Here is a 15,239-nt window from a genome sequence, read left to right as displayed (position 1 = left end):
TGGTCCTCTAGCCCGTCCAAGCTGCGGCCAACTTCCCCGCATCTCCGGGCTCCGCCTATTTTTGCTGCTTCCTCAGCCTTTGTCCCTCTCCCGTCTCCCCCTGAAGAATCACTGCTGCTGTGCACAGTGTACCGATGTCTTTGTAGACAGCAGCAGAGGGGAAGCTGATTATAGCGGAAAACAACTGCGGATCCCGTGACAGGCATCATTGCTCACCTACGGGAAGTTGTTACCGTCCATGCCCCTCTGGGGGCCAGTGCTCCCGCGGTGTCCTCTGTCCCCCAGAGAACGTTCCACCCATCTGGCGGTACCTCTTCTCCAATGGAAAGTCCAGCTCCACTGTCCTTTCTGTCATGGTCTTTATAGCCTGAGGTGACCCCCAGCAGAGGCCCTGCAGCCCACGCTGCACTTGCGCTTCCCATGTACTGGACACCAGTTCCCCCCCTTGCCGTCTCCCAGTTACCTGCTCAGGCTCCAGACCCTTGATCTGCTCCCACAGAATCTGTAGCTCCTAGAGATAAGTGACTTGTCCATCAGGTGGCTGGGAGTTGGGAAACAGAGTTCTTTGCACCTGCTGTTGAATGCCTGTGCATCACGTCTACAAACTGCCTCAAATAAAAGAAGATTTTATTAAGCATATCAAAATAAGGTATGACTGGCCTTTACTGGAACCCGGGACCAGCATGTTAGCAGTCCAAGGTTCTATCTCTCTCCAGCCTTTTCTCCCTCTCTGCCTCCTCCTCTCAGTCACTCGCTAACTGTCCAGAGATCTGTCAGATTCTCCAGACTGGTTTCTGGCCGACAAGGGAATGATCCAGGCTGATCCAGTCAGCAGGAACTGACCAAGACATATGTCAGAACGGGTCTACACACGCTGACATGTGTGTCCCTGTCTGCACACACGTAGATTACAGCACGGAGACCACATCTTGCGTCTGAGACCCCTGTCATGTCTGGTTCATTGCATGCACTGGGAGCTTCATAAAAGTGTGTTGAGTGGACTGCAGTGATTCTAAGTGACCACTGGCTAATTTCTGACTTTTAAAATGTCCTCCTGTGTGCGTTAGAAACATGAGAAGGATTTCCTTATTCTGTTTCTAAATGGAAGGACTTAGACTGTAGAGTTGTAGTTGAGTTTTATGCTGGATAGGCCCCAACATGGTAAAATAACATTCAGTTTTAAATTTTTATTTATTTATCTCGTTTTTATGAAATAGAGCGAGATCTTCCATCCACTGGTTCACTCCCCAAATGTCTGCAACATCTGGGGCTGAGCCAGGCCAAATCCAGGACCCTAGAACTCCACCTGGGTCTCCCACGTGGGTGTCAGAGGACCCGAGTACTTGAGCCATCACCTGCTGCCTCTCAGAAGGCACAGTAGCAGGAAGCTACGTCAGAAGTGGAACCAGGAATTGAACCAGGAATACTGATACAGGATGCGGGCATCCCAAGCGGCAACTTAATTGCTGAGCCCAAGTGCCCACCAGTAATTTGTTGAACTCCTGATATGTGCTGTGTACTTTCTGTGGTTGTTTATTGTTCTCATTGAATCATTACCAAACAGGCAAGCAGACCGCGTCTTAGCATAGCTTGAGTGACTTGCCCCAGCCCACTTTTGATTCGAACTTGGATCTCTCTGTGAACCTGTGCCCTTCTATAAACTGTCTGGTCTCGGCAACTCTCAGTAAAGATTAGTTTGTTTCATGTTCCACACTCATCTCCCCGTAAATCTTAGGTTAGCAGCTGAGCACCTTGGGTCTCTTAAAGGACCACTTTTAACCAGGCCATCAATAAAGTTCGCAGTAGGATTTTTTTTTTCCCCATGGCCGGATCATCCCCACTTGGGCCATCTTCGTCTACTTTCCTAGGCTCATTAGCAGGGAGCTGGATCGGAAATGGAGCAGCCAGGACTCAAACCCATGCCATATGGGATGCTGGCGCTGCAGGCAGAGGCTTAATCCGCTACACCACGGCGCCAGCCCCAGTATGTGTTCTTTGGTGTCTAAGAAGAGCTCCAAGTCCACCTTTGTGACTCCCGATGTGCCATTTGCACAGCCTCACCACCTTGGCCTAAGACCTTTGATCTTATTCATGGCGCATAGCACAGGCTCATTTTCAGTCTTTCTCCCTTGGATCCTCCATGCTATTTTCTCTCTCTCTCTCTCTCTCTCTTTCTCTCAGCTTGTTTTCTTTTCAAAACCATCTGCAGCTCTTTGTTCTGGGCCACGATTTGGGGGGTTCTCGTGACCTCATAAGCCGTGGTTCTGTCTTTGTTGCAGAACCGACCAGTCTTGCTTCTTTTGCAACCTCATGGCTCTTTCCTCGTGGGTCTAACTGCAAAAGATGATGGCTTTCCTTCGATAGCATGTAAATCTTGCCCCTTCTTCCCAAGATTTTTCTGGAGAAAAAAACATATCCTGTAAGGATTTCATACAAATATGGAACATTTCTGTAATGAAATCAGTTGACTAGCTCCATGATCAGCATTGAGATATATTTTTAAAGGGCATAAGAAATGAAAATTTGAGGGGGGGGTGTTTGGTCCTCTTAATTAAGCCATCAGCTAAGATGCGCACATCCTACATCCCAGTGGCCTGGGTTAAATGCCCAGCTCTGGCTCCTGACTCCAGCTTCCCACTAACATGGACCCTGGCAGCAGCAGTCATGGCTCACGTGGGTAGATTCCTGTCACCCATGTGAGAAATCTGAATTACATTCCTGGCTTCCGGGTTCAGACTCCTGCGCTATGGCGCAGTGGTATACTACCACCTGCAATGCCAGCATCCCACACGAGTAAAAGTTTATGTCCTGAATGCTCCCTGCTAATGTGCCCAGGAAAGCAGTGGAAGGCAGCCTGAGTGTTTGGGCTGCTACCACCCATGTGGGAGACCCGGATGGAATTCCAGGCTCCTGGCTTCAGCCTGACTCAACCCTAGATGACGTGGCCATTTGGGGGATGAACCAGCGGATGGAAGCTCTCTCTTTCTCTCTCCGTGTCTCTCCTCTCCTTCTGTAACTCCACCTTTTAAATAAATAAAATAGGCCGGCGCCGTGGCTCACTAGGTTAATCCTCCACCTGCAGCGCTGGCACCCCAGGTTCTAGTGCCGGTTAGGGTGCCGGATTCTGTCCTGGTTGCTCCTCTTCCAGTCCAGCTCTCTGCTGTGGCCCGGGAAGGCAGTGGAGGATGGCCCAGGACCTTGGGCCCTGCACCCGCATGAGAGACCAGGAGGAAGCACCTGGCTCCTGGCTTCGGATTGGCGCAGTGCACCGGCTGTAGCGGCCATTTGAGGTGTGAACCAACGGAAGGAAGACCTTTCTCTCTCTCTCTCTCTCTCTCTCTCTCTCTCTCTCCCTAACTCTGTAAAAAAAATAAAAAAGTAAATAAAATGAAATAAAATAAATCTTTTAAGAAAATGTAAAGGTTAGAGGCAAGAGAGGGATTGTCTCCTGGGGCAGGAAGCCCAGGGCATGTCCTCAGCAACTTCACTTACTAGCACTTTCCCTCTGCACCTGACACAGTGCTGAGCCTGTGGTAGATTTTCAGTGAATACTTGATAATGGGTGCTGGTAGGTTGCTGGTAAGTGGACTTCAGCATCAAGGCTATAGGGAAGTATAGCTTTCAACTCCTTTTTTAATTTTTTTTTTTTTATTTTTTGTTTGAAGGCAGAAAAACTGAATGAGAGGAACAGAGAAAGGCTGGCAAACAGAGATCTTCCATCCATTAGTCCACTCCCCTGATGCCTACAATAGCCAGAGCTGGGCCAGAGTGAAGTCAGGAGCCTGGGACTCAATCCAGGTCTTCCCCATGGGTGGCAGGGCCCCAACCACTTGAGCCACCACTTGCCGCCTCCCAGGGTGTGCATTAGGAGGAAGGTGGAATTAGCGGTGGGACCAGGACTGGAACCCGGGCACTGCAGCGTGGGGTGCACGCATCCCAAGTGGCATCTTAGCAGCAGCACCAACAGCCTGCCCTGCTCCCACTCATCAGACATGTGTGATTAATGTCAGCTAATGTAGGGCATCAGACTGAATAAACTCCTCTGTCACACACACACACACTCACACACGTTTACGTAAATCACACAATGACAATACAACACATTTACCACTTCAGAAGATGCCAGCCATGGGAACATTGAGGGAAGAAGGCCTAAAATATTCCTACTCCCAAAGCAGAGAATTTACAAAACGCTCCGTGTCCCCCAGTGTATTTCTAGCCTCCGTACCTGGCTGTGATATGTTTGTGTAAGCCCAATTGCTAGTCAGGTATTTTGAGCATCCTTGGTCGCCAGATGATTTAAAATGCAAACATCACGGTAGTACAGATTTGATTCTCCTGATGAAAACAAGCCGCTCGTTTCAGGGTAGAAATGCGCTGCTATTTTTAAACCTCTAGGATACCATTTGACAAGGTCTTAATGTATCTCCAAAAATGAGCACGTGTTCTATTTGAGGACTAGGAACAGGGGAATTGGAATCTAGAGCTCAAGTGCTATTTCTCAGACAGTTTCCCTATCGGATGTATTTTTCATATTTTGACTTCACAGAAGAGTGAATTATCCATTGAATTTAATTTTCCCTTTTAGAGGAGAATCTCAGTGGTCATTGCTAATTGGGTTCCTTTTCTTTAAAAAAAAAAAAAAGAAAAAGAAAAAAAAGAAAAAAAACATCTGTTAGGCCTACTACAACAAGCAGGAGTGAACCCACGAGGCCTTGCTCCTAATAAGCTCTGGCAAGTGGACGTCACCCATATTAACTCCTTTGGTAAACTTAAGGTTGTCCATGTGGTGGTAGATACTTATTCAAAGGCTGTATTTGCAACAGCCCAATCCAGAGAAAAGGCTAGTAATGTGATAAAGACGGTTAAGTCAGCCATGCTGGTCATTGGTGTCCCCTGGACCATAAAGACTGATAATGGGCCGGCGCCACGGCTCACTAGGCTAATCCTTCGCCTGCGGCGCTGGCACCCCGGGTTCTAGTCCCGGTTGGGGCGCCGGATTCTGTCCCGGTTGCCCCTCTTCCAGTCCAGCTCTCTGCTGTGGCCCGGGAAGGCAGTGGAGGATGGCACAAGGGCTTGGGCTCTGCACCTGCATGAGAGACCAGGAAGAAGCAACTGGCTCCTAGCTTTGGATCAGTGTGGTGCGCCGGCTGTAATGGCCATTTGGGGGGTAAACCAATGGAAGGAAGACCTTTCTCTCTCTCTCTCACTGTCTAACTCTGCCTGTCAAAAAAAAAAAAAAAAAAAAAAGAAGAAGAAGAAGACTGATAATGGGCCAGTGTATACATCACAGGAATTTAATTCCTTCCTGAGGTCCTGGAACATACAGTCTGCCACAGGTATCCCATATAACCCACAGGGACAGGCAATCATTGAAAGAACTCATAAGACGATTAAAGATCTCTTAAAAAACCAGACAAACAATCATATGCCCCCAGACCCACAGCTTGCTTTGACTGAGGTCCTTTTCACTATCAGTTTTCCTACTTTGATTCCCAAGGGGTCAGCCCAGCTTATAAACACTGGGGATCCTTTCCATCCCAGCCCCCAGCCCCTATGGTTAGGTGGAAAGACCCCCTGACAGGAGAATGGAAGGGACCACACCTTCTGCTAACCAAGGGCCGAGGATAGTCTTGTGTCTTTCCAGAGAATGTGGGACAGCCCATTTGGGTACCAGCCAGAAACATCAAGCCTGTAACTCACAGCCAACCAGACCCAGTTGAACAAGACTGAGAGTCCGCCTTGTTATCGGACGCACCTGCCCTATCATCCTACCCTGAGAAACTGCCCATAGCCACACTCGCTACTGCTTTATACCCCACTTAGCTCCTGTCAGCCACTCAAACGGCCCACAGCCTATGTGCGCTCATGCCATTTCTGATTACCATTGTTCCTTATTCCTACCCCTATCTGAGCAAGCACTCCTGTGGTCTCCCGTTTTGAGCGCTGGTTAGTCAATGACGGGTAAGATCCCCTGGGGGACAACCTAAGACAGGCACAGCCGCGTACGGATACCACATGGAAACGGGGTCAACAATGGTATGGCCAAGAATCATGCCTCCCGTTGCTCAAAAATAAATGAAAAGGGGGATATGTGGTGGAATGAGAAGGCCATGCCAAGATATGGCCGCTGGCGAGCGAGCATCAGTTACTCAGGAATGGCTTCCGAAACCCCCTGGGAAACCACCTGGCAACAGAGCCTGCCTGGCAACATGCTGTGATTGGTTAGGGCATAAACTGCCCCTTGACTGGATTATATAGCCTTGGCTATATAATCTGCTGTACCAACTGAAATAAATGAGTCTGCAGGCTGCTCGCCTCTGGCCCACTTTCACCTGACTCCTGGGTCTGTGTGGTGAGTGCGCCCCCCACCGTGCTCCTCTCTGAACGAATCCACAGCAACAATGGATGATCAGTGTCTTGCTCTTCCTTCCTTTGTTTCACTTTATGATCCACCCATGAGACAAAAGTCATATGCAGGGCTCTTTGAGATAAGCAGTTTGGGGGAAGAGATAATTAAGATTCTTAGGGGCCCTGTTGTTAGAGGGAAAACAGGCAAGGCACATCCCTTAAAAACTCAGAGGGCCTTGGTTCAGAGGGTCCGTTAGATCTTCCTGAAGTCTTAACCAAGGGTCTGACAGCTCTACCCTGGATTTGATTTTTTTTTTCTTTTTTTGTCCTAAGGCCATTTCTTAATTTAATGCTAATATATTGCTCTCTGGAGATGGAGATGGGAAGCAGTTTTATTTTTGAATCTGACAACTATGGGCTGGGTTTATAGTTTCTGTAAATTCAACTCAGAACCTAAATCATCAGTATTTAATTAATCTCTCTTCTCTCTCATTTTATTGTGGGCAGCCAGAAGTGGCCAGCATTTTCTTTCTTTTTTTAACTTTTATTTAATGAATATAAATTTCCAAAGTACAGCTTATGGACTACAATTGCTTTTTCCTCCCCATAACTTCCCTCCCACCTGCATCCCTCCCCTCTCCCACTCCCTCTCCCCTTCCATTCACATCAAGATTCATTTTCAATTATCTTTATATATAGAAGATCAATTTTGCATATATTAAGTAAAGCTTTCAACAGTTTGCACCCACACAGAAACACAAAGTGTAAAATACTGTTTGAGTGCTAGTTATAGCACTAAATCACAATGTACAGCACATTAAGGACAGAGATCCTACATGAGGAGTAAGTGCACAGTGACTCCTGTTGTTGACCTAACAAATTGACACTCTTGTTTATGGTGTCAGTAATCACCCTAGGCTCTTGCCATGAGTTGTGGCCAGCATTTTCAACACTTTTTCCAGAAATCTTTTCAGTTAAATCATCAAATCCATTAGGCTTGTTGTCTATTTTTCACATGTTCTCTGGGCGATAGTGTTTGGGGTTTTTAGGTTTATTCTTTGTTTATTTGAAAGGCAGAGTGAGAGAGAGAGGAAGAAACAGAGAGAAAAAGAGATCTCCCATCTGTTGGTTCACTCCCCCAAATGGCTTTTAGGTTTGAGCTAAAGCCAAGAGCCTCAAACTCCAGTCAGGTCTCCCACATGCCCAAGTTCCTGGCCTCATCTGCTGCTTTCCCAGGTGCACTAGCAGGGAGCTGGATCAGAAGCGGAGCAACTGAGACTTGAACCAGAGTTCTGATATGGGATGCTGGACCTGTGTCACAGGTGGCAGCCTAATCTGCTGTGCCACAGCTCCAGCCTCATCTTGCAGACAGTTTTATAAGCATGCCTCTCCTGCATCAGAGGCATCCTTTCCTTGGTCTTCCATGCATTTGCTTTCTTCTTCTTCACACCATCAGGTCTCTCCAGCCAGCACCTCCTGTTTGGGTTGTTTATCACTTTCAGACACCAAATTTCTGCTTCAGGGTTCATTGCTACAGAGCAACAACTGGGGGACATAAAGCAATGCTCAATTACCACGCTTCCAGGTTTGGTGGCTCAGCAAGTTGGCGAAGGCGGACTGACCCCTGGGATCTCAGACAGTTGCCGTCATACCTGGGGCTGGCGTCACTTGCACATTTGCCTCGGCCGATCGATCGCTCATGGCTTGATTGATTCTGTCTCGGTGCTAGCAGTTCCCCCTGCAGCCAGCAAATTCTGCTGCACTCTCTGGGGGGCCTGTCCACTAGGCTGGAGGTCTCACAGCGCACCTGACTTCCCTCAAGGGAACAGGTGGAAACTGAATCGCCTTTTATGACCCAGCCTGGGAACTCTCAGAATGTCACTTCCAACACGTACAGGGAGAATCGCAAGCCTCCCACCCCCGCCCCGCTCTGCAGGGAGGGGAGTGGACCCACCTCTTGATGAGAGAGGTATCAGAAACTTTGTGGACATGCTTGAAAACTGCTCGCACCTGGTGTAATTGTCCAGTGAGTGAATGTGTAGCCAGGAAGTGGGCTTGTCGGCCTCACTCTCTGCTTGTTAGAACTTTGCACAGTGCAGTTTGGCACTGTATTAGCAATTATGTTATGGTGGAACTTTCTTGTGTATATAATAATGTATTTTTGAAGAGTGGGGACATGGAACAGTACATTTACTCCAGCTGGGTTAGAAAGCTAACTTTTTCCCCCAAAAATTTCATTAAAATATTAGAATCAAAAAGTAGAGGAGGATATTTATGTATTTTTGGGATTGGAAAGGCCTTTTAAAGCAAGATTTAAAAGCAGACCGGGCAGGCCGGTGCCGCGGCTCACTAGGCTAATCCTCCGCCTTGCTGCGCCGCCACACCGGGTTCTAGTCCCGGTCGGGGCGCCGGATTCTGTCCCGGTTGCCCCTCTTCCAGGCCAGCTCTCTGCTGTGGCCAGGGAGTGCAGTGGAGGATGGCCCAAGTGCTTGGGCCCTGCACCCCATGGGAGACCAGGAGAAGTACCTGGCTCCTGCCTTCGGATCAGCGCGGTGTGCCGGCCGCAGTGCGCCGGCCGCGGCGGCCATTGGAGGGTGAACCAACGGCAAAGGAAGACCTTTCTCTCTGTCTGTCTCTCTCTCACTGTCCTGTCAAAAAAAAAAAAAAAAGATTTAAGAGCAAAAAAGCCACAAGGGAAATATTTTAAATGTTAGAATACATTAAAAACCTTAAATATCTGTATAAGAAAAGAAATTATAAGTAAAACCAAAAGGTTAAAAATAAAATGTGTAAAATATTTACAGTCTAAATAAAAGACAACCAACTAGGCCAAGTGACATAAGCATACAGTAGTATCTCTCTCCTAAGGCTGTTGTGAGAAATGAGGTTAAGTACCCAAAGCAAATATTTAATAAATGGCACACCCCAGGAGGCAGCAGGGGATGGCTCAAGTGTTTGGGAGACCTTGACTGAGTTCCAGGCTCTTGGCTTCAGCCTGGCCCAGACTTGGCTGTTTCAGGCACCTGGGGAATGAAACAGTAGGTGGAAGACTGTCGCTATCTCTCTGCATTTCAGATAAATTAAATAAATAAAAATGTAAAAAGATGTGCAGCCTCATTCCTGATTAAATAAGTGAAAAGTCAGTCTACACTGGGACTGGTTCCACCTGTGAGAGTATCACGGTTGAAGAAGATTATTTCAGTGCTGGCTAAGATGTGGGTAATTTGATGCTCTGATTTTCTGTTGGTGGGGGAGAAATTGGTACAGTATTTATAAAAGCAGTCTTTATTATTTAATAAAACCAAGAATGTGCATGCCCTTTGACCTAGCATTTCCCCGTTTGGACATAGTTTGTGGAGTGTGTAAAGATAAAAGCACCAGAATATTTTTTTGTAGTAGTCTTTCTAATATAGGAACAGTAAGTAAAATCTGATCCATCTAGATGGTGAAAAGCCAGCCAGTTGGTAAAGAGAAAGGCAGTAGTTCAGTATATTCCAACGCAGAAAGAATTCCAAGATCTGCAGTTAAGTGGAAAGGTAAGAAAAATTTCGAAATGGTATGTCCAGGATTCAGTTTTTTATCTAAAAAAAATCATTCATCATGAAAATGAGGACATGCTTTGGGAAGAATGGCAGTTTTGGAAGCATATTGATTGCTTTTGAGGGACGGTAGTATAAGGGAATTAATTGATTAATGACGTCGGAATCTTGTGCGACATATTTGGCATGTCATAATTAGGTGCAAATTCAAGAAGGAAAATAGGGAGAGGTAAATCTGATTGATTTAGAACAATGGCTCACAGCTAATTGTTCCCGCCACTTTCTTCATCCTGGACAATAACGCAATAGTAACTCACACCCAACTTTTAATTCACCCTCTGGGAGTTTTGTGGTAGAGTAGACCAGATGAATGGGAAACCTGTCTCCTTGCATCCATTTTCCCCTGCTTCCTCTTTCAAAAGGCAATAAGCCTTCTGACCAGAAACGGTTACAGTTTGTTGTTGTTAGCCCTGCTAGTAAAAGCCTTTGCCAGGAGAGGTTCCCTCCTCTGCATTTTTGAAAACGCATGTTGCAGAAAAGCACTCTGGTTAGTTCTGTTGCTCCCGGAGTGGTGCTTGGTTGTACCAGAGATGTCTGTGATGGAATTTTCTTATGTACCGCTCCCTGAATAGGCTAACTTTTGAAATGTAGAGTGGGAGAGCAGGGGTACTGAGGGGATGGCGTCCAAGTGCCGGACTCGGTGTGGACTGATGTTTTCCTGCCTTGTCTGTTCTTTTTTTTTTTTTTTTTTTTGACAGGCAGAGTGGACAGTGAGAGAGAGAGAGACAGAGAGAAAGGTCTTCCTTTGCCGTTGGTTCACCCTCCAATGGCCGCTGCGGCCGGCGCACTGCGCTGATCCGATGGCAGGAGCCAGGTGCTTCTCCTGGTCTCCCATGGGGTGCAGGGCCCAAGCACTTGGGCCATCCTCTGCTGCCTTCCCGGGCCACAGCAGAGAGCTGGCCTGGAAGAGGGGCAACCAGGACAGAATCCGGCGCCCCGACCGGGACTAGAACCCGGTGTGCTGGCGCCCCAAGGTGGAGGATTAGCCTAGTGAGCCGCGGCGCTGGCCCTGTTCATTTCTTAATCTATGCCTCATCTCCTGCCCAGAGCCTAGGGTGGGTTTTCCCTTGTGTGTAACACACGTGTTCTCCGGGATGCCTTTTTTGTAGCTTGTTTTACCCTGTTTGTATCTCCTGCAGGAGTCCTGGAGGGGATTTCGGAGCCAAGAAGAAAAAGAAGAAGCAGAAGAGAAAAAAGGAGAAGCCCACCTCTGGAGGGGCCAAGTCCGACTCGGCGTCTGACTCCCAGGAGGCTAAAGCCCAGCCACCTTCCAAGGTGCGAGCCCTGCTCTGCTCTCACTGTGGGTTCCCCTGGCTGGTGGTGGCTTTGTGCCTGGAGGCGCAGTCGGAGTTATGTTGAGACTGTGTGCTCAGTGGCACTGGGAGCCACGCCGTCTTTACAGCTTCCCTAACACTGACTTTGGCACCCGAATAAGGAAAGAGGAACAACCTGTGCTTTGTGTGTGTGTGTGGGGGGGGGGGGGTACCTGCCAGATTTTCCCTGATTTTCAGGGACTTGGGGTTGGGAATTAGACTGTAGTTACAGAAGAAAGTCAGTGTGAGCTGCTTCGGCTTTTTTATTTTTATTTTTTCCAAGTTACACTTCATGTTTGACTACTTCTAGTTTGGCACATATTGACATTTTCATTTTCTGGGTGTCTGTCTAATTACCTGGGTAGCACACCGCCATCTCCACCGCGGGTAAGTCTCACGTTGACTTTGGATCAGACCAGTTGCCAGTGGCTATTCTTCATTCAGTTGCAGGGATGGGGAATAGCTCCTGGTGAAGAAATAACCCATTTAGACCAAACCACACAAGTTGTCCCGCTGGGCCCCGTGTTGGCAGGGTGCGCTGCGTGGGCGTGTGGTGGTGCAGATGGCAGTCACCCCTGCCCACAAGCACCTCCCCCCACTCCTGTCACCTTGGCTGAGAACACAGCCCTTGTGTGCTGGGCTCTGGGAAACACCGAAGCCCTCTGGGTGCAGGAATTCAGTGCACAGCAGGATGGAACTGGAAGTGTATACTAAGATAGAGGTGATTTTGATTGTAGCTACAAATAGGCTATCCTGGATGGTGTGTGTCGTGGAAATACCTTGGAGACTTTGAACTTGGCCCTGGCTCCATTGTTCATGAACTGTGTGCCTTTGCCTAAGCTCCTTCATCTCCTTACGTCTTCCCTGTAAAATGGAAATGATGCCTTTCCATCTCTCAGGGCTGTTTATGTTTAAATGAGGCCATTTTTATTAAACGGCTTGTGTAATGTGAGGCACTGTGTGCAGGGCAGTTATTACTTTTAGGTAAGTTTTGTGGGCTTTTATTATACAGGATGTATATTCTGGCCCATGAGCTGAGTCTTTTTATTTTATTTTATTTTATTTTGACAGGCAGAGTTAGATAGTGAGAGAGACAGACAGACAGAAAGGTCTTCCTTCCATTGGTTCACCCCCCAAAAGGCTGCTCAGGAGCCAGGTGCTTCCTCCTGGTTTCCCATGTGGGTACAGGGCCCAAGCACTTGGGCCATCCTCCACTGCCTTCCCGGGCCACAGCAGAGAGCTGGACTGGAAGACGAGCAACTGGGACAGAATCCGGTGCCCCGTCCGGGACTAGAACCTGGGGTGCCAGCGCCGCAGGTGGAGGATTAGCCTAGTGAGCTGTGGCGCCAGCCTATGAGCTGAGTCTTGCAGGTAGTTTTGTTGTTGTTGTTGCCTGTTTTACACAAAAGGAACAGGAATCACTGAGAGGGAAAATTACTTGCCCCACTTTTTTACTGACTGGCTTTTTGGGTGAGAAGAGAATGGAGTCTTCCACCCTAGCTTTTCAGCCTGTCTCTCAGGTAATCAGTATTCTACCCATCAGCCATAATTTCCAAGGTAGCTCATAGGAGAATACCACTGTTAGCTTTCAGAGTATCTTCCCATCTCCAAGTGTTGCTTCAGCAGATAGGCAGGTGTCACTCAGCTGCAAATGTGGCCGCCCCCTCGTTGCTGCTGCCACCACCATCATTCCTAGTAACTTTGAGTCGTTCCCTCACCTCTACTTTCTTGTAAGAAAGTAGGGCCCACCAAGGCCGAAGGCACTGGTAACATTACGTGGTAGAGACCTTCTTTTAATTAGGAGCAAGCCAACAGTGTTGTGTTTTTTGTTGTTGTTGTTTTGTTTTGTTTTTTTTAAAGCTTTACTTGAAAGACAGAGTTACAGAGAGAGGTAGAGCCAGAGAGAAAGAGAGGTCTTCCATCCACTGGTTTACTCCCCAAATAACTGCAATGGCCAGAGCTGAGCTGATCCGAAGCCAGGAGCCAGGAGCTTCTTCCAGGTGCAGGTGCAGGGGTCCAAGGACTTGGGCGATCTTCTGCTCTTTCCCAGGCCATAGTAGAGAGCTGGATCGGAAGTAGAGCATCTGGGACTCTAACCCGTGCCCATGTGGGATGTGGGCACTGCAGGCTAGGGCTTTAGCCTGCTACACCACAGCACTGGCCCCACCAACAGTGTTGTAATGTGAGCTTTTCACCACTGGATGTTTTTTGTATTTTCATTTTATTTGAAAGGCAGAGAGAGGGACAGAGACAGGGAGATAGATAGAGAATGATCTTCCGTCAGCTAGTTTGCTTTCCAAATGCCTGCAACTGCCATGGCTGGGCCAGGATGAAGCTGGGAGCCAGGAACTGCCACACTGAGGGCATGGACGAAGCACTTGAGCCCTCATCTGCTGCCTCCTAAGGTTCACATGAGCAGGAAGCTGGATCAGAAGTGGAGTAGGGGCCAGTGCTATGGCACAGAGGGTTAAAGCCCCAGCCTGCAGCGCCAGCATCCCATATGGGTACCCGTTCGAGTCCCAGCTGCTCCACTTCTGATACAGCTCTCTGCTAATGTGCCTGCAAAAGCAGCAGAGGATGGCCCAAGTCCCTGGGCCCCTGCACCGGTGTGGGAGATCCAGAAGAAGCTCCTGGCTCCTGATCCGCTCAGCTTCAGCTGTTTCAGCCATTTGGGGAGTGAACCAGCAGATGGAGGACTTCTCTCTTTCTCTGTCTTTAAAATAAATAAAATAAAAATCTTAAGAACAAAACAAAGCCGGCGCCGTGGCTCAATAGGCTAATCCTCCACCTTGCGGCGCCGGCACACCGGGTTCTAGTCCCGGTTGGGGCACCGGATTCTGTCCCGGTTGCCCCTCTTCCAGGCCAGCTCTCTGCTGTGGCCAGGGAGTGCAGTGGAGGATGGCCCAGGTGCTTGGGCCCTGCACCCCATGGGAGACCAGGAAAAGCACCTGGATCCTGGCTCCTGCCTTCGGATCAGCGCGGTGCGCCGGCTGCAGCGGCGGCCATTGGAGGGTGAACCAACGGCAAAGGAAGACCTTTCTCTCTCTGTCTCTCTCTCTCACTGTCCACTCTGCCTGTCAAAAATTAAAAAAAAAAAAAAAAAAAGAACAAAACAAAACAAAACACAGAAATGGAGGAGCCAGGATGCAAACGCAGCACTCTGATATGGGATGCTGGCATTCCAAGCAGGGGCTTAAGCTGCTGTGCCAACTGCCTGCACCTACCATTGTGTTTTTAAAACTTAGGGTTCTTTTCCTTTAAGCTTCTATTAGTTCTAGATAATACTATAGTTTATAGTGAACTGAATTTTAGCGAATATTCTGATCAACCCTAAAGAATCACAATAAAAATGATTTTTTGTCTGTATTTTTTTTTTCTTTAAGATTTATTTATTTGGTGCTGGCGCCATGGCTCACTTGGTTAATCCTCTGCCTGAGGTGCTGGCCTCCCATATGGGCACCGAGTTCTAGTCCCGGTTGCTCCTCTTCCAGTCCGGCTTTCTGCTGTGACCCGGGAAGGCAGTGGAGGATGGCCCAAGTACTTGGGCCCTGCACCCGTGTGGGAGACCAGGTGGAAGCACCTGGCTCCTGGCTTTGGATTGGCGCAGCGTGCCGGCCGTAGCAGCCATTTGGGGGATGAACCAATGGAAGGAAGACCTTTCTCTCTCTCTCTCTCTCTCTCTCACTGTATAGCTCTATCTGTCAAAAAAGATTTATTTATTTGCAAGGCAGAGAGAAACATATCTTCCATCTATTGGTTCACTCCCCAAATGGTCATAGTAGTGGGGGCTGGGTCAGGCTGAAGCCAGGAGCCGGGAACTCCGTGTGGGTGACAGGAACTCAGCTACTTGAGCCATCGTCTGCTGCTTCCCAGGTGCATTATCAGAAGCTGGACAGGCGTGGAGGAGTGGGCACACTGACTAGCTCTCTGACATGGAATGCCTGCGTTGCAAGGGCTTAACCTGCTGCACCACAAC

At 48.4% G+C, this 15,239-nt stretch overlaps 1 protein-coding gene across 2 annotated transcripts in view; it reads left to right on the top strand.

The window, feature by feature from the left end:
* Positions 1-15,239, top strand: part of NMT2 (N-myristoyltransferase 2) — a 58,729-nt gene that overhangs the window by 8,647 nt on the left and 34,843 nt on the right. For both annotated transcript variants that reach the window (XM_051821427.2, XM_051821428.2), the window contains exon 2: positions 11,090-11,225. In XM_051821427.2, the coding sequence (XP_051677387.2) occupies positions 11,090-11,225 (136 nt within the window). The remainder of the gene's footprint in view (positions 1-11,089; positions 11,226-15,239) is intronic.

The sequence above is a fragment of the Oryctolagus cuniculus genome, chromosome 13, assembly GCF_964237555.1.
Source record: "Oryctolagus cuniculus chromosome 13, mOryCun1.1, whole genome shotgun sequence".
NCBI classification, from domain to species: domain Eukaryota; kingdom Metazoa; phylum Chordata; class Mammalia; order Lagomorpha; family Leporidae; genus Oryctolagus; species Oryctolagus cuniculus.
The sequence above is the reverse complement of the archived record's forward strand: the minus strand, read 5'-3'. Positions and strand labels throughout refer to the sequence as shown.